General features: G+C 41.8%; 1 protein-coding gene, 1 non-coding gene and 1 pseudogene across 4 annotated transcripts in view; 2 read left to right on the top strand and 1 right to left on the bottom strand.

Annotated features, from left to right (window-relative positions):
• The window catches only part of NR6A1 (nuclear receptor subfamily 6 group A member 1), a 229,277-nt gene that overhangs the window by 33,171 nt on the left and 168,879 nt on the right, over positions 1-27,227 (bottom strand). The window contains exon 1 of one of the 3 annotated variants that reach the window (XM_066256241.1): positions 19,920-20,038. The exons of the other annotated variants lie outside the window; for them this stretch is intronic. Coding sequence (XP_066112338.1) covers positions 19,920-19,935 — 16 coding nt within the window. The 5' untranslated portion in view covers positions 19,936-20,038. Of the gene's footprint in view, positions 1-19,919; positions 20,039-27,227 lie in introns of those variants that run through there. 3 annotated transcript variants of the gene reach the window in all.
• LOC136323674 (U1 small nuclear ribonucleoprotein C-like) lies at positions 22,960-23,419 on the top strand (annotated as a pseudogene).
• Positions 24,183-24,318, top strand: LOC136327595 (small nucleolar RNA SNORA79). The gene has a single exon (XR_010729782.1). It is a non-coding gene; the product is annotated as a small nucleolar RNA SNORA79 (small nucleolar RNA).

Below are 27,227 nucleotides of genomic sequence, written 5' to 3'. Positions count from 1 at the left end.
GAAACCTGGGAAATAGCTTTGCCTCCTCCCTCTCCTTTCGCTTCCTCAGCCATAGCTCATCACTTCTACCCTGTAGCAAGGTGGTAAGGATTATTGAAAATGTACATACAGGCAGTCCCTGGACAATGAGCCAGTTAGGCTGAGAAAGACTTTCATATACTGTTAGTAGAAGTATTTATTGGTACAACTACTATGGAAAAGTGTGTCATAATTTTTAAAGTTGAAGACATACATATTTTATGACCTATTCCCAGGTACTTATCCAATAGAACTGTGTGCACATGTGTATCAGGAAACAAATTAAAGATTGTTTATAACAGCATGCTTTGTAAAAGCCCCAAATTAAAATTAACCCAAATATTTGTCAATGTTGCTATAGATAGCATAATTCATGTTGCTATAGACAGCACAATGGAATACTATACAGCAGGAAGTAGTGAGATCATACAGAAAAATGATCAGAGATGGGTCTAGAAAACTAGTGTGGAATAGACTGAAATGGATTTTATGCTACTGATAAAAGGCTACTGCCATGGCCAATGAATTTGATTTAAAAAATTTAAATGAATTAATTAATTTAAAAAGGCAACTGAGATTTTTAAACAGATGTTCTGGATCAAAGTGAGATTAGGAGTATTAATCTCACAATGATGTGCAGGTGGATAGAATGGGCGTGTAGTTAACAGGAATGGTGAAGAATGGCTAAACGAAGTAAAAACAACAACAACAAAGTTTAAGGAGTCAAGAGAGAGTGTATTGACTGACTAGATTACAGATTGGCGGGGGAAGGAGGAGATATCAAAAGAGTCAAAAATAAACTGGACATTCTTAACCAAGAGGGCTATGAAGACTGAAAAGCAAAAGCTGCTGAGTAAGGGACAAAAATCAATGGCATCAGTTTAAGAGAGGATGATGAGTGAGTCAAGTAGAAATATTCCACGGGCAGTTATTTAGGGGGCAATGGTAAAGGTGAGAGTGAAGGATTTAGGAGTCATCAACACATGGAAGCGTTCAAACCACGGCAAATACTCCAAGGAGGAAGGAGGTGTGTGGAAAAGCAGCAGCAGGAGGAAACCTGAGGTGAAGGGAAGGGGAGGGGAGGGGAGGGGAGGGGAGGGGAGGGGAGGGAGAGGAAGGGAAGGAGAGGGGAGGGGAGAGGAAGGGAAGGGAGGGGAAGGGGAGGGGAGGGGAGGGGAAGGGAGAGGAATGGAAGGGAGGGGAGGGGAGGGGAGGGGAAGGGAGGGGAGGGAAAAGGTTAGGGGAAAAAAGTGGGATGACATGGTCAAAGAAGAAACAGGTAAAATATAAATCCCTGATTGTGAGAAAGAACAAAAGGATTTTACAAAGAAAAGAGCACTGTTAAATGCAATGCAGATCAAAAGTGTGAGGAATAGGAAAAGGCTCTCAAAGATCACAACTGAGAACCATTTCAGGAACTGGTTAGAAAACACATCATCCTGAGCTAAAAATAGGTGTGTAGTAAAGAAATAAAATTCGTATTTTACTCAATAAATACGTACTACTCAACAATGGAGTAGTATTCTCCATTTAAGTGAGAGAGAAACATTTTGTAGGAAGAAGCAATAGATTTAAGCAGATGATTTTTTTTTAACAAGAAGAGGTTCATATGCATTTAAAGAAGATAAACATAAGAAAGATGGTTTGTAAGAATGAACTGTAATCCGGATATACTTTCAAAATAAAAAATTTGCATGAAAAGTAAAAAAAGCTAAACATTTTTAAAATTTTTCTTCTGTCTTTATTTTTATGAAGAAAAAGATAAAGTTATTTGCCTAGGGTCAGAAAAGTGAAGTGATTCACCCAAGGTCGTATAGTAAATCAGCCAGAGATGGAGCTCAGTTTTAACCTTACTACTTTTCCAAGCCGGACTTCCCATGACACCAGACTACCTTCTGTGTGGTGCAGGAAGAGGAGGGCGGCAGGAGTCAAAGGGGAGCCTCAGTACTGCTGCTGCTTTTTTTAAAGCCAAAGAAACAACACGAGTCACAAGAAAATCTGTGAAAACAAAGAACTAGAGGTATTCTTACCACCCAGTGAGTGAGCACCAAGTACTTTCATATTAGTGACCAGTTCTACTTTAATTTGGTTAAATACAGAAGAAAGTCTGAAACCAAAACACCTCTTACTCTCATACCTGGACTCAGTCCCACTGTTAACAAAAATACCTCCCCTGCCCCCAAGAACAGCATTTTACCCATTCCAAAGGCTCAGGTTACATGAATTACAGTTGGAAACTGATTTTTATCAAAACCTGCTTTTCAGACTGTGATGAAGGCCAGATTTAGGAAATGGAGAGTATAGCTGCTCACTCGACCAAAATTATTCTGACATTTAAGGCAATGTCAACTTGCCTGTCTAAAGAATATTTAAAACAAAGGGTTTTAACTGTTTCAACTGGATTACTGGTTCCAACTCCCTGATCAGATACACATCCTAAGTACTGGCTCCACTCAGTTTCACAGGTTGCCACCATCTGAATGAAGGTGAAGGCTGCAGGTAGTATAGCAGAATTGAAATCAGAAATAGGTACCCTCAAAATTTCATTTGCCAACACAGAATTTAAACAGAAGTAAATAAAAATCATAGGACTTCTTCTCTACTCAAAAACTTCTCCACTACACATACCACTATAAAAATCCATTTACAGAGGATACACATGAGTTCCTCAGGGGACATGACATTTCTAAGAAATGATATCAGTCAGTCTGACCTGTGGCGGCGCAGAGGATAAAGCACTGACCTGGAATGCTAAGGTCACCGGTTCGAAACCCCAGGCTTGCCTGGTCAAGGCACATACCAGAAGCAACTACTACGAGTTGATGCTTCCTGCTCCACTTGTACCCTGGCTCTTTTCTCTCTCTTTCAAATCAATTAATTAATCAACAAATAAATGAAAATAAAAAATAACAGCAGTCAAATGGAAACAAGTGAGCAAATTACAAGACTAGTGTGAATTGAATGGGAGTTATCTTACAGGTCCCTGAATAAGAGATGAAAAGAAAAGACAAAAGAATATGTTCCCATCATTAACTGCTTAAGCCTGGAAACAAAGATGAAAGGTTCACAAATTACAATTAGCTGAAGCCACATGAAATGAATCCAGGAAAAATGCTACCCCCTCACTGAATGAACAGGTGAGGGCAAGAAAATACAAATTCAGACTTCAGTCCCTAGTTCCTTCCTCTTATATGTAGGACTCTTGAATTAAGAATCAAATTTCTCTTTGTGATGAAAAGTTTTCCTATTCATGCAGTTGGAGGAAAGAACCTGCAAATCTGCAGTCTCCCCTATTTGGATTGTTACTTGGAATAGGAAAAAGACTTGATTCAGTCTGAGGAGTCTTCTTTATAAAAAACAAACAAACCTATTTAATCATTAATAGAGTGCTTGGCCCACATGCTACAGTTCTAAACAAATACATATTCTTGAAGTTGGAAGTATTAAGTACACACTGACTCACTAATAATTACTACTTCTTGCTTCAATCATCCCCTGACATTATTCATTTATTCACTGGTAACTATTCGAGGGCTCCCCCATGCCCTTCCTGTACCTCACAATACTGGTAAGGATTCAGGCTTTCTGATCTCAGGCTGGTCATTTTTTCTATATATCAAAAAAGTAAAATAGTAAGTAGAGCAATTTCTTAATACCAAAATTTATTTTTTATTTTTTAGCTATTTTTATAGCTATACTTTTTTTTGCCCCAGTTTTGAGACATAATTGATATACAGCATCAATAAGTTGCTCCATCTATTCATGTATTCATTGGTTGATCTTTGCAAGTGCCCTAACCCAGGATCGAACCTGCAACCTTGGTGTATCAGAACAGCACTCCAATCAACTGAACTACCTAGCCAGGGCCGAACTGTCATAATCTTGTGTTTCCATCATCAGATACTAATTAGAAGCTGATGTGGCTACTGAAGCTTTCAATGTTAATATACTACTGACTTTGATGGTTGATGTTCTTGTTATGTATCTTAGTCATTTGTGATTTCTCTAATTACTCAGTTTTAGAATATGAAGTCATTAAATTTCAAAGCCAGAGAAGCCTTAAAAAATAACACTTCCTCATCCTCACTTGACAGATGAAAAAGCTGAGGGTAGAGAACTAAAGTAACTCACATATCTGTGTAAGTCACCTCTACATTACAGTTGCCTCTGAATTTCATTTGGCCTATAAATGACCTATGTGTCTATAATACTCAATGGTTGCTATTGGGGATCACATGGATTTGCATACCCAACTCTATTATAGTAAACTGATGACTCTGTAGAACTTGGGCATACTGTGGATTCATCACGAGTACCAAGTTGTTCAAGGCAACTCTCTGAAATTTTAATATTAGAACATAACATAGATGTGCCCTCAAAATCCCTACATAGTTTTTCACACTGAAATCCTTAAAATATACTGTCATGTGCCACTTCAAAACAGAGATACACTTCTCAGAAATGTGTCACTAGGTGATTTCATCATTGTGTGAACATCAGAGTAGACTTACACACACCCAAATAGTAAAGCCTACCACACACCTACACTGTATGGCATGGTCCACTGCTCCTAGGCTATACATAGCCTGTACAACATGTACTATACAAACAAGAGATGAAATCAGCCTGACCAGGCGGTGGCGCAGTGGATAGAGCGTTGAACTGAGATGCTGAAGGACCCGGGTTTGAGACCCCAAGGTCACCAGCTTCAGCGTGGGCTCATCTGGTTTGAGCAAAAGCTCACCAGCTTGGACCCAAGGTCGCTGGCTCAAGCAAGGGGTTACTCGGTTTGCTGAAGGCCCATGGTCAAGGCACATATGAGAAAGCAATCAATGAACAACTAAGGTGTCACAAGGCGCAACGAAAACTAATGATTGATGCTTCTCATCTCTCCGTTCTTGTCTGTCCCTGTCTATCCCTCTCTCTGACTCTTTCTGTGTCTCTGTAATAAATAAATAAATAAATAAATAAAATTTATTTAAAAAAACAGAAAAGAAGAGATGAAATCAAGCACGAGAAAAAAAGAAGCAATCAAGAGATGTGGTAAACACGAGATGTATGCAGCTGCTGCCACAGTAACAGAGCATATTGTTTTACAGCAAAAAATTTTTTATAAAATAATAAAAAGTATAGTATAGTAAATACATAAACCAGTGACATCATTATTTACTATCACCGTCAAGTATTAGGTACTCTACATGATTGTATGTGCTATATATATATATTTTTTAAAAATAACAAAAGGCTTTATTGAGTACAGAGCACACATCCTGCCCGGCAAGGTTCCCTGGCCCCAAAGAAAGATGGAGGCCAGGGAAGTCCCAAGGATTAATGTGCTATACTTTTACGACTGGCAGCACAGGATTTTTTACACCGGCATCACTGCAAAAGTATAATGCATTGCACCATGATGGTTTTTTTTTTTTTTTTTTTTTCATTTTTCTGAAGCTGGAAACAGGGAGAGACAGTCAGACTCCCGCATGCGCCCGACCGGGATCCACCCGGCACGCCCACCAGGGGCAAAGCTCTGCTCACCAGGGGGCAATGCTCTGCCCATCCTGGGCGTCGCCATGTTGCGACCAGAGCCACTCTAGCACCTGGGGCAGAGGCCACAGAGCCATCCCCAGCGCCCGGGCCATCCCTGCTCCAATGGAGCCTTGGCTGCAGGAGGGGAAGAGAGAGACAGAGAGGGAAAGCGTGGCGGAGGGGTGGAGAAGCAAATGGGCACTTCTCCTGTGTGCCCTGGCCGGGAATCGAACCCGGGTCCTCCGCACGCTAGGCCGACGCTCTACCGCTGAGCCAACCGGCCAGGGCTGCACCATGATGTTTTAATGTCCATGACATCACTACACGAGAATTTTTCAACTCCATCATAATCTTATGGGAAGACCATCCATCACATATGCAATCCATCACTGACCAGAATGTTATTAGGCGCATGACTATATATGTGAACTCTACGTGGACTAGCACTTTTTCTATCCTGATCGCTGCTACCCATAGAGTCTTATAAAGTGAAAAAACTCGGGAATGTTTACTAGATGAATGAAAGAAACTGGACAAGCATTTGAATTCTCTCCTTTCTAAAACATTTTTCTCCCTTGGCTTCCAGGATACCACTCTCTGGGTTTTTTGTTTGTTTGTTTGTTTTGACAGAGTGAGTCAGGGACAGACAGGAAGGGAGAGTGATGAGAAGCATCGATTCTTCATTGCGGCACCTTAGTTGTTCATCAATTGCTTCATATGTGCCTTGTCTGGGGAGCTACAGCAGAGTAGTGACCCCTTGCTCAAGCCAGCGACCCTGTGCTCAAGCTGGTGAGCCCGCATTCAAGCCGGCGACCTTGGGGTTTCAAACCTGGGTCCTCCGCTTCCCAGTCCAACGCTCTATCCACTGTGCCACCGCCTGGTCAGGCTCACTCTCTGGGTTTGGCTACTTTCTCTCAAACCACTAGTTTCTCAACCTCTTTTATTAAGTACTCTTTGGAATTCCTGAATGTTACCATATCCCCAGGGGTTATTCCCTGGGCCTCTTTTCTACCAATATTCTCTCTTTAGATGGCTTTGGCCTTCTACCTATATTGTGATAATTCAATGAAGTATACGTCTTTTTTTTTAATGTTTATTTTATTGATTTTAGAGAGAGAAATGTGGAGGTAGGGAGGGAGAGAGAGAGAGAGAGAGAGAGAGAGGAACATCGATCTGTTCCTTTATGTGCCCTGACCGGGGATCCAACCAGCAACCTATGAGCTTCCAGGTGATGCTCTAACCAATTGAGCTATCTGGCCAGGGTCGGAGTATATGTTTAACCAAAATCTCTCTTGAGCTCCCTACTTAACATTCCATTTGCTTTTTTCTTTTTTTTTAATTGAGAGGTGAGGAGGCAGAAAGACAGACTCCCACATGCGCCCAGGCCAGGATCCACCCGGTAAGCCCCCTACTGGGGAATGCTCTGCCCATCTGAGGTCATTGCTCTGTTACTCAGCAACCAACCTATTTTAGTGCCTGAGGTGAGGCCATGGAGCTATCTTCAGAGCTTGGGGCCAACTCACTTGAACTATTCGAGCTATGGCTGTAGAAGGGGAAAAGAGAGAGAGAAAGAGAGAAAGAAAGAGAAGGGGGAATCAAACCTGGGACTTCCACACGCTGGGCTGATGCTCTACCACTGAGCAAACCTGCCAGGGCTCCATTTGGCTTTCTAACAGGCATCTCAAACTTAGCAAAGTCAAACATAATTCTATATTCTACTCCTATTTCCTATATCAACATGTTTCTTGGATAACTTTTTCCCATCTTACTAATTGAAACCAATATTCATTAGTTGTTCAAATCTAGGAGTCATTCCTAAATCCCTTTATTCAAACTATCAGCAAACCCTATCAACTCAAAACAGATCTCAAATTTACTTTTTTTTTTGACAGTCAGAAAGAGAGTCAGGGACAGATAGACAGGTAGGAAGGGAGAGAGATGAGAAGCATTAATTCTTTTTTTTTTCTTTGTATTTTTCCGAAGCTAGAAACGGGGAGAGACAGTCAGACAGACTCCTCCTGCATGCGCCCGACTGGGATCCACCCGGCACGCCCACCAGGGGCGACGCTCTGTCCACCAGGGGGCGATGCTCTGCCTCTCCTGGGCATTGCTCTGCCGCAACCAGAGCCACTCTAGCGCCTGGGGCAGAGGCCAAGGAGCCATCCCCAGCACCCGGGCCATCTTTGCTCCAATGGAGCCTCGGCTGCGGGAGGGGAAGAGAGAGACCAAGAGGAAGGAGAGGGGGAGGGGTGGAGAAGCAGATGGGCGCTTCTCCTGTGTGCCCTGGCTGGGAATCGAACCCGGGACTTCTGCATGCCAGGCCGACGCTCTACCACTGAGCCAAACGGCCAGGGCCGAGAAGCATTAATTCTTTGTTGCAGCTCTTTAGTTGTTCATTGATTGCTTTCTCATATGTGCCTCGATGTGGGGGGGGGGGGCTACAGCAGAGCTAGTGATCCCCTGCTCAGTCCAGCGACCTTGGGCCAAGCCAGCAACCATGGGATCACATCTAGGATCCCACACTCAAGCCAGCGACCCTGCGCTCAAGCTGGTGAGCCCACGCTCAAGCTGGCGACCTCGAGGTTTTGAACCTGGGTCCTCCGCACCCCAGTCCAAAGTTCTATCCACTGTGCCACAGCCTGGTCAGGCTCAAATCTACTCTTTATCTCTATTACTACCAGCCCTACTTTAAGTTACCATCATCTCTCAACTGGATGATTGGTTCTGTCTTCTTCTCCTAGGCTCCCTACAATCAATTTTTCAATCCATTCTGTAATGCAGTTGTGGGGAAGAAGAAAGATCTCTAAAAATTCTGCTGCTCAAAGCACTAATTACTTCCTCTTGTACCTGAAATAAAATCTGTGGCCTATCTATATGTAGCCCTATATGATCAGGCCCTAGCCTCATTCTTTGACTTCCTCTAATTCTACCCTTCTTCTGCTCACTCTGCCAGAGGGAATCCTTTCTTACTGTCAAAGAGCAATTTTTAACTAAGTAAAGGATTACAGAGGACTAAATCACAATACATCAGTTCAGTTGTTTAACATTTCTAAATCTCATACAGCACTGTGAAACTGTGAGAAGACTCCCTGTGTCATCAAGCATAGGTTGACTAGTAAAAGAAAAAGGCTGAGCGTTGTAAAAGGTTTGAGACAAACTACAATTTTAGAATCACCTGGCAATATAAGCAAACCACTTCAATGACTAGAAACTATATCCCTTTTCCATCTTCAGTCACTTAATTTTTATATAGAAAACTCATCCAAAAAGGACCTGTCTCCAGAAAACATAACTCTCAAACTTCAACATTAAAAAAAAATCCAATTAAAATTTTTTTTTAAACTTGGACACTTCAACAAAGAGGATATGTGGCTGGCAAAGAAGCATATGAAAAGATGTTTAACATCATTAGCCATTAGAGAAATGAGATACCACTACATATTAGAATGGCTAAAATTTTTAAATGACAATACCAAGTGATAGTGAAGATGTAGGGCATTGCCAGTAAGAATGTAAAATGATGCAACCACTATGGTAACAGTTAGGCAGATTCTTACAAAGTTAAACATATACTTACTTACCATCTGACCCATCAAGTCCCCCCCAGGTATCTACCATAGGAAAATGAAAACTTAGGTCCACACACAAACTTGTACATAAATGTTTATAGCACCTCCAATCATATTCACCCCAAATTGGAAATAAACAAAATGTCCTTCAAGAGGTGAATGAATCAACAAACATACAATGGAATACTACTCATCAATTAAAAAAGAACTGTTGATGTATGTAACAATATGAATGAATCTCAAAGGCATTACAGTGAATGAAAGAAGTCAGTTTCAAAGGTTATGTAATGTTTGATTCTATTCATATACCACTGTTAGAAAGATAAAATTACAGCAACAGAGAACAGATCAGAGATTTCTAAGGGGTTAGGGGTAAGATGAGGATATGACCACAAAGGGTTAATAAAAACTGTTCTGTGTATTTTAGTTATGGTTACACAAGTCTATATAATAGAACTGCACCCTCGATTTTACTGTATGTTCATTTTAAAATGAAAGCATCTTATCCAACAACATTAATATAAACTTTGATCACTAGGTTATCAACTATTTCACCAAGATCTAGGTAAAACTACAATGATTATTTCAAAAAACATATACAACTTGCCCTAGAAAACCAAAAGCAACTTTTAGTCTAAATTAGTGAAAAGGTCTGGGTAAGCCATTAAGACTCTATTTCTTCATTCATTTAGGAAAAAAACAACAACAGACTCCGCCTCAGTTTGGAACATTCCCCCAGAGCACATATGGCCCCTAGGCAGAGTGTATAACCTACAATCATTTAAACAAGCCCTCTCCCTCTGGCAATTTGTAACAAGGTTAAGTAAAGCTATTGCAAGTTCTCCCTAAATCCAGCAATAGTGTCCAGGCCTCTAGCTCTGAGGCAGGCCTGTGTTCCTTTAGAGCAAAGTACACTAACCTCTTCAACATATTTTCAAGGGGAGGGCTCCCTGCTCAACAGGGTAAGGGGCATCCATTCACAGACCAAAGCTCTCTCTCGGGCTTCCCTTTGCATCTAGAACCGACCGATCTTTCTAATTTATGAGCCCTATAACTTACCCCATACCCTGTCAGGTTGCTTTATATTGTATTGCCTTTATTTACATGCTGCTCCTTCTGTCTGGAAGATCCTTTCCCCCTTTAACAGCCTGACAAACATCAACCAATCTGTCATGGTGCCTTCCTGGTTACAGCCTAACCTGACAGCCCAAACAGAAACTAGCGCACACTCTGTACCCTCCAGGACTGCTAAACACTGTGCCTCCAACACTTGTTTCACTTTCTACTTACCTCCCTGCAGAGACTGTATGCCCCGTCTGTGTCCCTAATATACCCCAAGCACAGAGCAACCACTAGTGAATGTCAGGTGAATAAATGAATAGTGTAGCTTCTCTACTTGCAAATCAAAGTACACAATTTATAAGGACTCTAAACCAGTGTTTTTCAACCACCGGTCCACAAACAGGTCCCCCAGAAATTTCATGCTGGTCTGTGACCACCTTGATGTATGAAGATTACAGACCCAAAGATCTCAGCTGAATTCACTTGTGCTCAGGGTAATTTCTCCCTTAGTGGTCCCCAAAATAATTCTCCTACTTTCACCAGTCCCCAAGCGTAAATAGGTTGAAAACCAGGCACCCTGTGCCAATGCTCAAAGCTCAGGACACAGCTCCCTAGCTCCCTGCCCAGTTCTAAGGTCTGTGAAAGAGAAATCAATTAGCATGCTTTAAGTGAAACCATATGTTTCCGGAGGGTGGAAAATGTAGCTGCCATAATGCCTTAACAAAAGGTGACTTTCTCCAGAATTCTGATCAGGTTTAGTAGAATGGGCCCATTAATGGAGATTCCCATCCTATTGATCAGTAAGTGCTTTTGTAACTACTTCCATGTATAAAAACAATGTTCAGAATAAGTACTGGAGTCTCTTTGCATCCATCACTAAGACCACAAACTACAGAACTTAACCAATGCACATGAGCATTACTTTCTCACGGTTTTACCAATGTAGCCATCAGAACCCAAGGATTCTGCTCCTCTGAGGCACTGGATCAATACTTTCATAAAATTAGCACTCCTTCCCCACACTCCTCAAAACTCTCTAGACTTCATCCTTCTCTTCCTTTAGTATGACTAATGTTGTAGAAATAAAGAACAAAGAAACTAAATCTAAATATTTTCCACATATGACATGAACTTTTCCTATGAAAGCTCCTCTATGGCGGGTAGTTTCTCTCTAGAATTAGAGTGTATCCGTGTGGCAAGGGTTTTAATGTATGTGACTCTGAAAGGCATGTGGGAATAGAGCAGAGGTGCGGAAGGAGAATTAATTTCTACACATTTTAAAAATAAACAACCCTAGAATCCTAACAGTACAGTGTGATGGTCAGTTTCTTACAGTACCATTTTAATACAGGATATGGTTAAAACAATGGCTGGCTGGACTATATCCAGTGACAGGGAAAGGCTCTGCCTGTGGCCATCGCCTCACCTCTACCCTGCCCTGATCAAATAAAAGAGGTGAGGGTGGTAGATCTTCTTGTCAGCAGCAATTAACAACTATCTCACACCAAACTTAAAAAACAAAGACCATGACTGTACATGAGGGTATGTGCATGCAAACATACTTTATAATACTGACACAGCCAAGATTTCAGGACTAGTGGCAAGCTTTTCATTTATACACTTTTCATTCCAAACTGACATGTGTGCACAAGTTTTGTGATTACATGGCCATGGTGATGGTGTTTACTTTTTTCTCTTTTTCAATGACCAGACAATTTTTTGTACAACAGTAAAACTTTTTAAAAAAATTTTTTTATTGCCCTGGCCGGTTGGCTCAGTGGTAGAGCGTCGGCCTGGCGTGCGGGGGACCCGGGTTCGATTCCTGGCCAGGGCACATAGGAGAAGCGCCCATTTGCTTCTCCACCCCCACCCCTCCTTCCTCTCTGTCTCTCTCTTCCCCTCCTGCAGCCAAGGCTCCATTGGAGCAAAGATGGCCCGGGCGCTGGGGATGGCTCCTTGGCCTCTGCCCCAGGCGCTAGAGTGGCTCTGGTCGAAACAGAGCGACGCCCCGGAGGGGCAGAGCATCGCCCCCTGGTGGGCAGAGCGTCGCCCCTGGTGGGCGTGCTGGGTGGATCCCGGTCGGGCACATGCGGGAGTCTGTCTGACTGTCTCTCCCCATTTCCAGCTTCAGAAAAATACAAAAAAAATTTTTATTTTATTTATTCATTTTTAGAGAGGAGAGAGACAGAGAGGGAGAGAGAGGAGAGAGAGACAGAGAGAGAGAAGGGGGAGGAGCTGGAAGCATCAACTCCCATATGTGCCTTGACCAGGCAAGCCCAGGGTTTCGAACCGGCGACCTCAGCATTTCCAGGTCAACACTTTATCCACTGCGCCACCATAGGTCAGGCCAGTAAGACTTTTACTAAGTTATCCATACCTTAGCTCCCCTGAAAAGCAAAGCTAGGCTGCTGTAGCCACTCCACTAAGGGCACATACTGAAACCTGACCAACAAAAATCTTTTTGCTAACAGTGAATAGAATCCTAACAGAGAAACAGAAATGATGTTTACAGTCTCTCCACACTACGCCAATTACAATCCAGGACTCTAATTTTACTATGTTAAAAAAATTTTGAATATTCTATTGTGCAACCATACATCAGAAGAGCAAAAATGGTTTCAGAAATGCCTGACGACCCTGGCCAGTGGCTCAGTGGATAGAGCACTGGCCTAGCGTATGGACGTCCCCGGTTTGATTCCCAGTCCAGGCACACAGGAGAAGTAACCATCTACTTCTCTCCCACAGCCAGTGGCTTGATTGGTTCCAGTGTTACCCTGGGCACTGAGGATAGCTCAGTTGGTCCAAGCACCTCAGCCTCAGGTGCTAAAAATAGCTTGGTTGATTTGAGCATTAGCCCAAATGAGGCTGATGAGTGGATCCCAGTTGGGGTACATGCTGGAGTCTCTCCTCCTCTCACTTAAAAAACAACAACAGCCTGACTGGGCAGCAGCGCAGTGAATAGAGCGTCGAACTGGGATGTGGAGGACCCAGGTTTGAGACCCCGAGGTCGCCAGTTTGAGCTCGGGCTCATCTGGTTTGAGCAAAGCTCACCAGCTTAGACCCAAGGTCGCTGGTTTGAGCAAGGGGTTACTCGGTCTGCTGAAGGCCCACGGTCAAGGCACATATGAGAAAGCAATCAATGAACTAAGGTGTCGCAACAAAAGAACTGATGATTGATGCTTCTCATCTCTCTTTGTTCCTGCCTGTCTGTCCCTATCTGTCCCTCTCTCTGTCTCTGTAAAAACAAACAAATAAAAACAAAAACAAGCCTGACCAGGCGGTGGCGCAGTGGATAGAGCGTCGGACTGGGATGCGGAAGTACCCAGGTTCGAGACTCCGAGGTCGCGCGCGGGCTCATCTGGCTTGAGCAAAGAGCTCGCCAGCTTGGACCCAAGGTCGCTGGCTCCAGCAAGGGGTTACTCGGTCTGCTGAAGGCCCACGGTCAAGGCACATGTGAGAAAGCAATCAATGAACAACTAAGAAGTCGCAACGCGCAACGAGAAACTGATGATTGATGCTTCTCATCTCTCTCTGTTCCTGTCTGTCTGTCCCTGTCTATCTCTGCCTCTGTAAAAAAAAAAAAAAAAAAAAAAAAAAAAAAAAAAAAGAAAAACAAAAACAAAAAACAAAAAAACCCACCACCAACAAAAAAAACCCAGAAATGCCTGGCAAACATAGCCTCTCAAAATGAAAACACATCCCGCTGCCAGCTTTGAAGAATGCTTTGGCAGCCAGATGTTCCTCCTTTTCCTGCAATTACTCTAAAAAAATCTGTTTTAAATAATAAATAGTACCTGCTAAGCAACTTTAAAATTATTTTTCCATCTTCATAGTTCAAAAGGGGAGCTGCAGTTCAGAAGAAGAATTATGTCTGATTCACCTATGTTCCTAGGGTGTAGAACACAGTAAATGCTCAATTAATGTTGGCTACATAAATTATACTTTTTTTTTTTGGTAACACAAACAGAAAGAGGGACAGATAGGGACAAACAGGCAGGAAGGAGAGAGATAAGAAGCATCAATTCTTTGTTGTTCATTGATTGCTTTCTCATATGTGCCTTGATGGGGGGGGGGGCTACAGCAGACTGAGTGACTCCTTGCTCAAGTCAGCGACCTTGGGCTCAAACTGGTGAGCTTTGTTCAAACCAGATGAGCCTGTGCTCAAGCTGGCGACCTCAAGGTGTCAAACCTGGGTCCTCTGCATCCCAGTCCAATGCCCTATCCATTGCACCACCGCCTGGTCAGGCTAAATTATACTTTTATACACAAAGATCAGAATAATTAGCCATTGATATAGTCTCTGAACCTGCACAAGGCAGGGAGGCTGAAGACTCAAAAGGTAAGCAGAGCAATGATTAGCATGCCAACAATATTTCCACCTTTACCACTTCACGGTAAAGCTTCTGAGAAGGGGCTGTTAAGCAGGCAATTATCTTGGTTTCCCTCCCAAAACACGTGGAAGGAGATATGAATAACATAATTATCCTTTTCTGATTCTGATTCTGATTGAATCTGTGTGCTCACTTATAGCCCATTCCCTCTCCTTTTCACCCAACCAACACAACTGTAAAAGGGCCTCTTAGGGGCAAATTTAGCAGGGACCCACTAATTATTTTCATTAGCCACAGAACAGCATAACAATTCCTGGCAGGAGACAGCTCAAGCAGCTCTCCCCACTAGTTGTACAGCATTTTCAGGATAAACTTCTAAAGGGCCCATCCCTGATTACTGCCCACTAGATAGAGAGACATCATTCCCTGGGCACTTTACTACTTGATATATCAACAGCACCAGCCACAAGCTCACCCAAGAATCCTCTTCTTTCTCATCTCCCTACATTTACTACTCTTTAAAATGCTTTTCAATTTCAAGCCATGTAAGCATGTGTTAGGCACTGTGACAGAAGTTCTCTTATTTAATTCCTACAGTAACCCTGAGAGATTGGTATTACTATCCCCTAATGTACACATTAGGAAATTGAGGCTCACAGAGGTCAAGTGACTTGGTCAAGTGACAGAGTCAGGCTGCTCAGGTTCTTTCCTTAACACTGGGAATCCTGTAGCCAAGTTTTTATGAGCCATCTGGGCAGCAGGGGACAAGTCTTGACCACACAGCCCAAGGAATCTGCTCAGAGGCCTTGGGAGCAGCAGCACAGTTTATTTCTGGTTTGGTTTGGTTGGGCTTGAATGGCTTAAAATCCTATAGGAATTCTGACTGGCCCCAGTGACAGGCCAGCAAGGCCCACCAGCCCATAGACTCCTGACCTTCCATGCTTCTCATCCTAATTAATGCAAGGTCCTTGGATCACAGTGTGAGTATCAAGACCCTGTTAGAGTTAGCAATGACCTTTACATCTATCAGGCTTTTCAAAATATGTAAAACAGCTGTGCATCGGGAACACCCCCAAACTGTCAACCTTGAAATATGAGTTAGATGCATTTTCCCTAATTATGGTATTTTTACCAGGTCTTTGGAAAATGATTTTATGTGTCTAAAAAAATATTAGAAGAGTGGCTAGTTTTTCAACTTCCTAAGCAATCCACTGAAGCATGTAAAAAGAAGATGCTTACAAATGAACTGGTTTCCTTGGCTTGAAAAGAGACCCCAGTGGCAGGGAAAAGAGAATGGTCTGAAAAAGTCAGGGGAAGGGAGAATGTTTGGCTTCCTTACTTGTGCCTCTGATATCCTTTTGTTCTCCCACCTCATTGTATGAAGGATGCTAAATCAAACATGATTGCAGTGATGTTTGTGTGTGAAAATGACAAAAGCAATGGGCTAAAATCCCAACCTCATCTTGAACCCTGAAGACTTTTATGGCTTTTCCTTCACTAGGCCCTCCCCCTAAAGCACACTAAAGACCACATTGTTCAAAAGGGTCATGGTAGGTTTCATACTCCACTTTAATACAATGTAAGTGGTGACTGAACTTCCAAGTTTTGTCAGTAATATTTGTATCCCTCTGGAAAATGCCCATTGAAAGAACTCCTTTAGTTTAAATATTAATGAAGAATTATAATATGTCAGAGAGGCAAAAACAATGGTATTATGGGGGCACTGTTTGTGGTGATTTGATTTTCTTTGTATACATCATTTTTCCCAAGAAAAGGAGTATAGGTTTGAGATGAGTTAAAAATACCCACATGATCTTGGGATGTGTCTAAGTATTCTCTTGAGCCTCAAAACTGTCCAAAAGAGTACATCAGGTCTCCACCCAAGAAGCATAAAATGGAAAGAAAAAAAGTAGCAGCAGCAGCATAAAATGAATTAAACCTAGGGCTCATTTCAACCGTAGGTCTCTCTCCCTTATTCCATTTGTCTGTTTGTAGGTCACACCATGCCCCCCACCCCACCACTGCCAGTTTATTTATGCATTTATTCCTGGAAGATTCAAATTGGGAGAAGGATATTAGATGCTCTTTATAATTCCATTTTCCACAGCTGTTACCATCAGTTGTCACCAATACTTTGGGGGTTTAGTGGAAGAGAAGCAGCAATGACTCCATTACTCTTTCCAACTGCCATAAAGAATTTGCATCATAAAAGTATCTACTGAATTACTGCCTTAGTCTGCTGAAAATGGATACAGTAAAACAGGAATGTTACAGTTGGGCTTGGGAAAGGGGAATTTGAAATATGAAAATCTGGGCTAGAGTAAAAGAACAACAATCTTGGTAACGCTTTTAAAAATCTTAATTTCATTGGTGGAACTGCTCACTTTCCCAAGCTCTGGTATCTCTGTTTAACACAAATATAATATGCATTAAATGTGGCATGATATCACAACTTAAATGCATTTAAAAATAAGACCTATGATTTTTGTATATTTCTTGGCTACAAGTCTGGTTTAAATGATCTCAAAATAACACACCAGGAGCATCTGTTTAGCTCAGCTGAACTTTCAAGAGCCAATACCAGCTGTTAGGGGAGGGATTTCAAACATGTGTTGCTCAAATCCTAACCAAAATTTGTTTTTCATTCCCTTTATGGTGCCTCCAAAACCAATATGGTAAATCAAACATTAGAATAAAAAAGAAAGAAGGGAAGAAAAAAAAAGAGAGAGAGAGGGAAGGAAAGAAGGAAGGATTTAGGAAGGAAGGGAGGGAGGGAGGGAGGGAGGGAGGGAGGAAGGAAGGAAGGAAGGGAGGGAGGGAGGGAGGGAGGGAGGGAGGGAGAGAGGGAGGGAGGGAGGAGGGAGAGAAAGAAGAAAAGAAAGAGAGGGAGGGAAAAAAAAGAAAAGGAGAAAGAAAGAAAGAAAGAAAGAGAGAGAGAGAAAGAAAGAAAGAAAGAAAGAAAGAGAGAGGAGAGATAGAAAAAGAAAGAAAGAAAGAGAGAGAGAGAGAGAGAGAGAAAGAAAGAAAGAAAGAAAGAAAGAAAGAAAGAAAGAAAGAAAGAAAGAAAGAAAAAAAAGGGATTACTCGATTACTTAATGCTTTAGATGCATAGACTAAGGACCAAAATGATCACCCTCCCCAATTCAATACAGTATTAGCAAGAGGACAAAAGGCATTTAAAAATCAATTTGGAGTTATTTCAGGTGGGGATTGCCTGATTCTAGCAACCTGAGAAATGAGACTATTTCCAACATTAAAAGGGCATTCTTAAGTATTGTTTCTCTTTAAGAGCCATCTGATTTTCACTGGGAATTCATCTGGTGGCATTGTTTCGGTTTTAGGTGTCTGTCCTGCCAGGCAGGGGCTGTGCACAAGGGCTGCATCTATCTTGAAGTGTGCACAATGGCCTCTCTTGCGGCTCGCTCTCTGTTATTGATCCTTACAGATGCTCCAAGGCCCTTCCCCCACCTTTCTCCAAATCCCAACCCCCCATTCTGAAAGATAGCTTAAGAAATAAGACTTCCTGCCTAGCGACTGGCAGGGCTGAAAGACCAGATTGTATGACTCCACAGATCAGGCCTGCCACAGTGAAAGCTTGAATAGAGTTAACCCTCTGTGAACTAAAACAAAACATTTGTATGCCCAGCTGTGACAAAGGTTAATTTAAATGGACAAGGGCCCAATATCTAAAACCAAGCAACGCTTTTTACAGTAGCCATTTTCACTGGTCTCTTTTGTAAGTAGTTTGATTTTACTTTTTAAGTTTCCAGAGACCTCCTTCAGCTGGGATTAATTCATTTTGCTTTACTAGAAATTCTGTAAGAAAGATTCCAGTGAAAATCTAAAAATTCGCTTCCTTGTTTTATAAAAGTTCTTGTTTTAGTACCATAAGTTATTTTTTCTGCCATTGGACAGCTAAGAAAAATCAACGTTTCAATCCTTAATTAAATAAGCATTGAGGGAGAACTTTCTGTTCAAACCTTTTTTCTCTTTCGGAACTTGAGGACCGTGTATCACTAAGAGATTCAAGCTGGCTGGGGAAAAAAGCCAAATCCTCCAGAGCTGCCGCTTCCAAGCTCATGTAACCACTGCTCTGGTATCTCTGCTAACCCTAAACTCCATTCCTCTGGGGCCAGAGCAACTCTCCCTTCTTAAACTGCTCCTTTCTGGAAAAGCTGGTATATCCAGAATCATTTAACAAAGAATTTCTGTGTGAATTGGGGACAGGAGAGAAGCTGTTTGAGATAAAAAAACAAACAAACAAACAAACAGGTCTTGCATGTAATTGATAATTTCTGCAAACTTTGTTGTTTTCACTACTTTACAATAAAAAACAATTCTGGCATATTAAGAACATGTAAGGGAGTATTACTATAAAGTGTCACTATAAATAAGAATGTTATGAGAAGAGTCCCGTCCCACATCCCTGGTTTGGGCATCCATCCTGAGTGAGACTGAAGCTGCAAAGCTGTCTGTGGCAGATGTTAGCCATGCTGCAAGGGGCTGGGAAGCTTTCCCAGGATGAGCAATTTCATAGGTTAATGCCCTAGAAATTTACCAACTTCCTCAGAGAAGGAAGATACTCTTCTGGCTACAGCTCAGCAGTGCTTGCCTGTAAGAAACCAAACTCTGGGCAAATTTTTAAGACTCCGTACTTGATAAACACAGCAACAAATACAGCACATCTTTAATACTAAGATTCATTTTTAGCTGTGTACGACTTTCCTGCACCTCCCCAAACGGTTTGGGGCACTAGCACACAAGTGGGAGCCTATCTCCAAGTATATGAATTGCAACACTAACTAGGGGCTATTAATGAAAGAGAAAGAGAGAATATTTAACCATTTTAAGAACCTACTTAAAAACAAATTAGCAATGGCTTAATCTTATGCCCCAAACTGTCAAGTATCTAAATTACCCAAAGGGAATAAAGTTGCCTTATCAATCGCCTCATGATCCCAGCACTATCTATAATTAACAGTACTAAATAAGGCTTTGGCAGATGGGGTGACCTGGATTAAAGAATTTAAAATATAAACAAATTCTGTCAAGACGTAAACAGAACAATTCTTTTAAAATGCAAACTTTACTTAAGGACTGTGATGTAAAATAAAGTTTAAAAATTTTTTTCAAGTCACTAAAAATTTAAAGTGTCTTTCCTTTTACTCTGCGTTTTCTCTTAAAAACATCAACCACAACAATCAATTCAATTGTTTCCCTCGACTTTCTCTATTCCAAAACGTTTACAGCCAGTTGCTCTGTACATGAAAATTTGTTGGCTGAATTCTGCCAAAACACAAAAGAGGAGTGGACTGCCTCCCTCCTCCCCCAAGGCTACTATTTGCTTTAAACCTTCAAAGAAAATTTCTAAACGGTAGATTTGGCCCCAGTCTTAAACAGTCAGTTCCCTTACCTTCCCATGTCTCCATTTCATGCTTCTGGGAGTTTGTTGAGAAGTTCTATTGCAGCCATGAAGAAACAGATTACAGAACAAGTCCAGCTTGATGACCACCCTTCCGACACTTGGCCAATTTCTCTCTCTTAACAGGGACTACAACAGTCATCCTCACAGGTCAGTTTACAAACCGGTCATGTGATTAGAAAGTTCAGGCGCTAAGGTCACAACGTGTATGGAGTTCGTTTATTACCAAAGGTTATCTAAGTGGAACTGATGGACTTATTTTCTTTAGTTAACAATACTGCCTAGCATGTCTCTATGAAAACTATAATGGAAACATTTAAGGAGAAATACTCCTCTGATGTTCTTTAAACTGAGATTCTAAAATTAAAAGGGAATGTTTTAGAAGGACCTGGTTTTCATTTAATTTTTTAAAATTCTAATATGCGGGATTTTTCTTCCCCTTCTTTTTTTCAAGAGCTATTCTATACTCCGGATTAGAACATTTGAGTTGAAACCTTTGACACAAGCAAAAGACAAACAAAAATTCCATGTTATGCATGTTTGGAGGGGGTTGGGGGGAGGAGTGGGATTCCCTGCCTTTTGTCATTGTAATAAACAATGACAAGGCAAATTTTCCTGAGCAAATTACAACACGGAGCTCTGAGTTATTTGCAGGGTTCATTTTAACTTTGGTCCTTAATTTCCATGCCCTGGTTATATACACTAGTCTGAAAGAATGGGGAGAAAGGAAACTAGGTCTGCAGAATCTTTTAGAAAGCAAAGGTTAGAAATTCCATCCCCTGCCCCCAGCCAAATTCTTAAATCTTTGAGTAAGCTTCCTGCTTCATTCCTTTAAAACTCCTCTAAGATCTTAAGCAATTGTTAAGCTATGTCTCCCTGCTTTGTGAACCATACCAGTAATGCATGGCAGAGTGCGTTATACCAGGTGTGCACGTCCACCGTTCAAACTCTGCCACAGAGCTGCAATGCTGACACATCTGTGTCATACGCTAACAACACCTGATGTCAAACATCCAGCTATCCACTCAAATATCCGAACCCAATAAGAGGGAAAGTTCCACCGAATTGGTGGGATAGCCCCAAAACAGAACGACTCCTGTGGATAATTGCTTTTTAAATGCACTAAGTGTTTCATCCTATGAAATCTCCCTTTCACTCTAGCCTTGAGAATAACTTAAAAGCCAGGCACTTTTTACAGCAGTGTTCCAGAAAAAAGAGACTCTTCTTGGGGTGGTAGTGGAATCTGTCCCTTGGCAGCCGTGTAACTTAAATATTGCTACCACTGTTACTACAGGGCATTTCCAACCCATAGAGAGCATTAGGGTGATCTTACAGAGCAGGACTTATAAAAGTGACCATGATTTACAGAAGGAGAAAAGGCTATAATTTACCTGCCTAAAAATAAATATTCTGCCACTGCCATCATAAGTCTCACCCCAAACACCAACACATCAACCAGCTTTTCCTACTCCCATCCCACTCACCCTACCCATTCAAAAGATTACTGTATGTATTTTCTTCTCAATCCCTGTGGAACTTTTTAAAAAATGTTTTATTTTATTGATTTTAGAGACAGAGGAAGAGAGGAAGGAGAGAGAAGGAGAGAGGAGGAGAGAGGAGGCGGGGGGGAACATCGATCTGTTCCTGTATGTGCCCTGACCAGGGATCGAACTGGCAACCTCTGAGCTTCAGGAAGATGCTCTCTCTAACCAACTGAGCTATCTAGTCAGGGCTGTGGAACTTTTTGTTTGTAAGTCTTCAATCATTCTTTTTTTTTAATTTATTTATGGGGGGTGGGGAGGGAAAGAGAGAGAGAGAGAGAGAGAAGCATTAACACATAGTTGCTTCACTTTAGCTGTTCATTGACGGCTTCTCATATGTGCCTTGACTGGGAGGTTTAAGCTGAGCCAGTGAGCCCTTCCTTGCTCAAGCCAGCAACCTTGGGACCACATAGATCAGGGGTCCCCAAACTTATTACACAGGGGGCCAGTTCACTGTCCCTCAGACCGTTGGAGGGCCGGACTATAAAAAAACTATGAACAAATCCCTATGCACACTACACATATCTTATTTTAAAGTAAAAAAAAAACAAAATGGGAACGAATATAATATTTAAAATAGAGAACAAGTAAATTTAAATCAACAAACTGACCAGTATTTCAATGGGAACTATGCTCCTCTCACTGACCACCAATGAAAGAGGTGCCCCTTCCGGGTGTGCGGCGGGAGCCGGATAAATGGCCTCAGGGGGCCTCATGCGGCCCACGGGCCGTAGTTTGGGGACCCCTGACATAGATGATAACACACTCAAGCCAGCGACCCCGCACTCAAGCTGGCAATCTTGGGGTTTCAAACGTGACCTCAGCATTCCAGGTCGATGCTCTATCTACTGCACCACCATCAGTCAAGGCTCAATTCCTGTGGAACTTAATGTAGCTCTAATAATTTTAGTAAAGTGACTATAAATAGAATGAGAGGGAAAAGGCAGAACAAGGGGAAAGTCCATCAACAAACAGTTATTTGACTGGGAATACTCATTCAAAGAATAGCTGTTTCTCTGAAGGATGAAGGTTTATCTGCACGCAGTCCCTATACACAGCAGAGGTGTAGTAAGCCTCTTTGCTTTTCTGGCTTCAATCTTTGGAGAAAAGGATGAAATGGAAAGCTATTAGTCTGGCTCCTAATATCAAGACCAAGCACTGTTATTGATTTTTAAGGGTGGATCTTAGTAATAATCCTTGATGCACCCATAAGCCAAAGAACAAATCTTTAACATAGGTTAAGAAGACAGGTAAGTCTTAACTTTGTACAGTCATATTTCTTCAGCATCCTCAGTCCCACGGGGTTTTTGAGCCCTTTATAGACTCTACTGAGAGGAAGAGGGAAGAGAACATGACATGCATCTCCCTGACCATGTAAATACAAAAGACTAACTCTAAATCTTAAATTAACTAAGGCTCCCAGTAAGATCGTTAAAAACTACTGCAGAGAAAAAAAAATCATTTAAAAAGATTATAGATTTTCTGGCGGCATGGAACCGAGTGGCCCATGGCTTGCGAACAGCACGCCCAAGTTTTATCGTGACGACTGTGATACATACCTCACCCACGACTCTCCATCTGTGAGAAAGGCACACTGCAGTGGCAGGAAACACAGAGAATGTGAGACGACTGTCAGAAATGGATGAAAGAGCAGGCTCAGAACCTGACTGGTAAAACCACTGCAGCATTTCAGCACGGAGATGCTTTTCTGGAGCCAGAAATACCTCCTACTCCATTCTCTGCTCCTCCCCCTGCAGGGGCAAGGACCCCACCTCCGCCCAGTCTTCTGGGTCCTCCTCCTCCTGGGAGGAAGCCAGTGGGACTTGCTCCTGGAATGAGGATACCTATGGGAGGCACATGCCAGTGATGCCTGGGCCCCCAATGATGAGACCTCCCGCCTATCCTATGATGGTGTCCACTCGGCCAAGAATGACTCGACCAGAGAGATAAGGAGCCTCTTTCTATCAGTGTTATATTTCTTAGTCTACTTCACGGGGAGATCGCGGTGCAGTGACGCTGGGTCTCCTCTAACAGTGTGACAAGGAAGACCCACTCCCTCTTCCTATCAGAGAGAGAAGAGTTTTGGAGAAGAGCAGTGGGATAAAAGCAATTTCCATTTGTATTGTGAAATGTGAAAATTAAATTGTCAACTCGTTTAGTTAAAAAAAATTAAAACGATTCTTGGAATTGATGAGTAGGAAGAGGAGAAAACGAAGTAAGATATCAGCACACATTTTCTGCTTGGTAGTATTAGCTTTGTAATGTAGAGAAGGAGATGGACAAAATTCTGCATCCAACCGTCACCTGCATTTGCATTCTGCGTCTACTAGATTTTAGTATCACAGTCCAACTTGTGAATAGCAGAGCCTTAGTTAACCTTGCAAAAGACAGGTTCCACTTTTATTCTAAAGATGGGGAAACTGAGGCCCAAAGAAAGAGGCAGGTGTCATCAGACCAACTGAGAAGAAAACCAAGTATCTTACTTAGTCCCTCATATTCTCCATTATACCACATATCAGGGACAGAAATGAAAAGTCTCTTTCCAGACTCCAGAAAAAAAAAGAGACCCTTCTTGGAGTGGTTGTGGAATCTGTCACTTGGCACCCTAATGCTCTCTATTGGTTACTATTCAAGATCATTTCCCATTTGTTTGTTAATTCAAATGGCAGCTTTCAAAGAAGATTGCAGATTCTGAAGCTAAAGGGGGTTATCTAGGTGAAATATGCTTATCCAGCCTGGCCCTAGGGTTTTAGGTCATCATAAAGTAAGATTTTATTTTCTTCACTCAGAGAGTACTAGGATAATGGGATTATCTGTTTATTCTCCAAAATCTGTGGAATCAAACACTTGTAAAAAAATGCTATGCTTAGTCCTTCAATGTAAAACAAAAGGTAGCAATTCTAGTGGCCACACAGTAACTAGAATCACTTCCACCTTATTTGTGTCTAAGAAGTTTCAATGAAAGTCTGATACAAAGTGAAAGCTATAGGATCTCTCTGATGGAGGGGAATGATCCATTTTTGAAAACCAGAATTATACAGACAATGGTTTAAATTCCCTTTTAACCTTGCAAACCAGAAAAAATAAGACTCCAAGCTCTAGGATTCTTATCCGTCAGACCCTTGATACAGACATTCCCTATAGCGAGGGAAAGGGTTTTTAATTCAACTAAACAGGAATAATGAAACATAGCCAAGTTAAAGTCTATACCATGGGACTAACGAGCAAACCTCCTAAGTGCAGAAAAAGAACAGAAGCAGCAAAGAACATACTTAGATATAATTTCCAGTTTTGCTTTCGACTCCTGTAGTTGGAAAGGGGAATTCATAGTTCAGTAAACTAAAAACTAAGAGTTTTAAACTAAATATATTTCAGGAACTAGGTTTTTAAATCCAGTTCTACAAACATTCGCTGAGTGTTTCCTATGAGCTAGGCACAATGCTGGCTGAGGTAACAAATTAATTTTATGTCACCCCTGCCCTAGAGCTGCTAACTATCTGCTCTCTCGCCAGCTGCAGTTTCCACCACCCCATACTACCTGCTTGTAGTACAAGTACACTAAACAAATAAATGGCAAAAAGATCTATGAGCACTGAAACAGAGGTACGTACTGTGTTAGAGAAAGAGAAGAAGAAACAGACCCAGGAGTTTTGAAAGTAGACAGAAAAGATATTTCAGGACTCAAAGGAAGAATTGGGAAGACCTCAAAAGACTTTTTAATACCTAGGCTATAAAGTCAGGAATTAAATCTGTATGCAAAAGGATAACATGATTGGGTATGGAAAAAAAAAGGCTACAAGGTGTGATTTAAGAACAGCTTTATATAGCTTGACCTGTGGTGGCACAGTGGATAGAGTGTTGAGAGTGTTGACCTGGAACGCTGAGGTCGCCAGTTTGAAACCCTGGGCTTACCCGGGTTAAGGCACATATGAGAATCAATCAATGAAAAACTAAACGAAAGCAACGATAAGTTGATGCTCCTCACCCCCCCCCCCCCACACACACCTTTTTTCTCTCTCTTTTCTCTCTCTAAAATCAATAAATAAAAAAAAACATATTTTTTTTACAGAGACAGAGTCAGAGAGAGGGATAGACAGGAACAGACTGACAGGAACGGAGAGAGATGAGAAGCATCAATTATTAGTTTTTCATTGCAACACCTTAGTTGTTTATTGATTGCTTTTTCGTATGTGCCTTGACCGCGGGCTTTCAGCAGACCGAGTAACCTCTTGCTTGAGCCAGAGACCTTGGGTCCAAGCTGGTGAGCTTTTCTCAAACCAGATGAGCCTGCACTCAAGCTGGTGACCTCGGGATTTCGAACCTGGGTCTTCTGCATCCCAGTCCGATGCTCTACGACTGCGCCACCACCTGGTCAGGCTAAATAAAATATTTTTTAAAATAGCTTCATATATAATCAAATGCAATGTATGTACCTTATTTGGATCCTGATTTGAACAATTCAACTGTAAAGACATTTCTGAGACAAAGAAATTTAAATATGGGTAGGGTATTTAAATCAATTCATTTCCCACCCACAAATTGAAGAACCTGAAAAAAAAGTAAGCCCTCCTTCCATTAAAAAACATTCCATAGCCTGACCTGTGGTGGCACAGTGGATAAAGCATTGACCTAGAAATGCTGAGGTCGCTAGTTCGAAACCCTGGGCTTGCCTGGTCAAGGCACATATGGGAGTTGATGCTTCCTGCTCCTCCCCCTTCTCTCTCTCTCCCTCTCTGTCTCCTCTCTAAAAATGAATAAATTTAAAAAAAAACATTCCATAAATTACCCCGTCAAGATTTTGTGCATGAGTTTCTCATGTATCACAATCAAGAACAGATTATAATATAAATAAGCCCAGTTTACTTCATTTTCTTTTTGAACGAAAAGAAAAAGAATCAGATATACAGTACACAAACATAAATGCAAGCAAATATCGTATGTCCTGAGAGGTCTGAACAAGTTGGATTTACTTATTCCAATATGGCACCCCTACCTGTTCACCTTCACAATTAAGACCCAGACCAGCCCAGAAATTAATGAAAATAAATATTGTGACTCTGAATATTGCAACATCTTCAACTGTTGTTAAACAACATGTGGAAATTAAGTAAAAATAAAAATCAAAGAAGTAAAAAGCAAGATTTGGGAGCAGGCAATTGGACAGAAGAAAGCCTTTCCCCTTCGATGCCCCTAAAAAAGAAGACCACTTGAAGCCCAGTATTTTCCAGATCAACTCTGGCCTCAGTCCCAACTTCTTAAGTTGTTCTATTTGCTTATCTACCCATCAGCCTGACCTTGAGGGGGAAAAAATGTCAGGTGACACAAAACTGGCCTCCGCCTACAAGTAACTCCTTCCTGCAGGATAAAAACCCCTAATAACTGTGGCATGACTTCACTGTACCCAGTCAATGGCTCCCAGGCACCTACAATATACAAGGTCCACCTCCCCAAACCCTTTATCACCCAGCCCCTGATTTCTCAGCTTCATTTTACCCCCAACCCCAGAAGCACCCATCACTGGAGCCATACTGACCCACCTGCAGTGCAGGTGTCCATCTGCCTGGAAAGCTCTTCTCACTACTTCCTTATTGCTTCCTCACTCTCTTCTACCACTACTTACCTTTCTGGATTAATTTAAATATCATCTCCACTGTGAGGCATTTTAAGCCTCCCTCCTGCCAGCCCCCAAATCACACAGAGTTGAATCACATCCTTCTTTTATTCTGCCTGAATCCCTAAACCAAACCATGACAATATA

The sequence above is a fragment of the Saccopteryx bilineata genome, chromosome 2, assembly GCF_036850765.1.
Source record: "Saccopteryx bilineata isolate mSacBil1 chromosome 2, mSacBil1_pri_phased_curated, whole genome shotgun sequence".
Lineage (NCBI taxonomy): Eukaryota > Metazoa > Chordata > Mammalia > Chiroptera > Emballonuridae > Saccopteryx > Saccopteryx bilineata.
The sequence above is the reverse complement of the archived record's forward strand: the minus strand, read 5'-3'. Positions and strand labels throughout refer to the sequence as shown.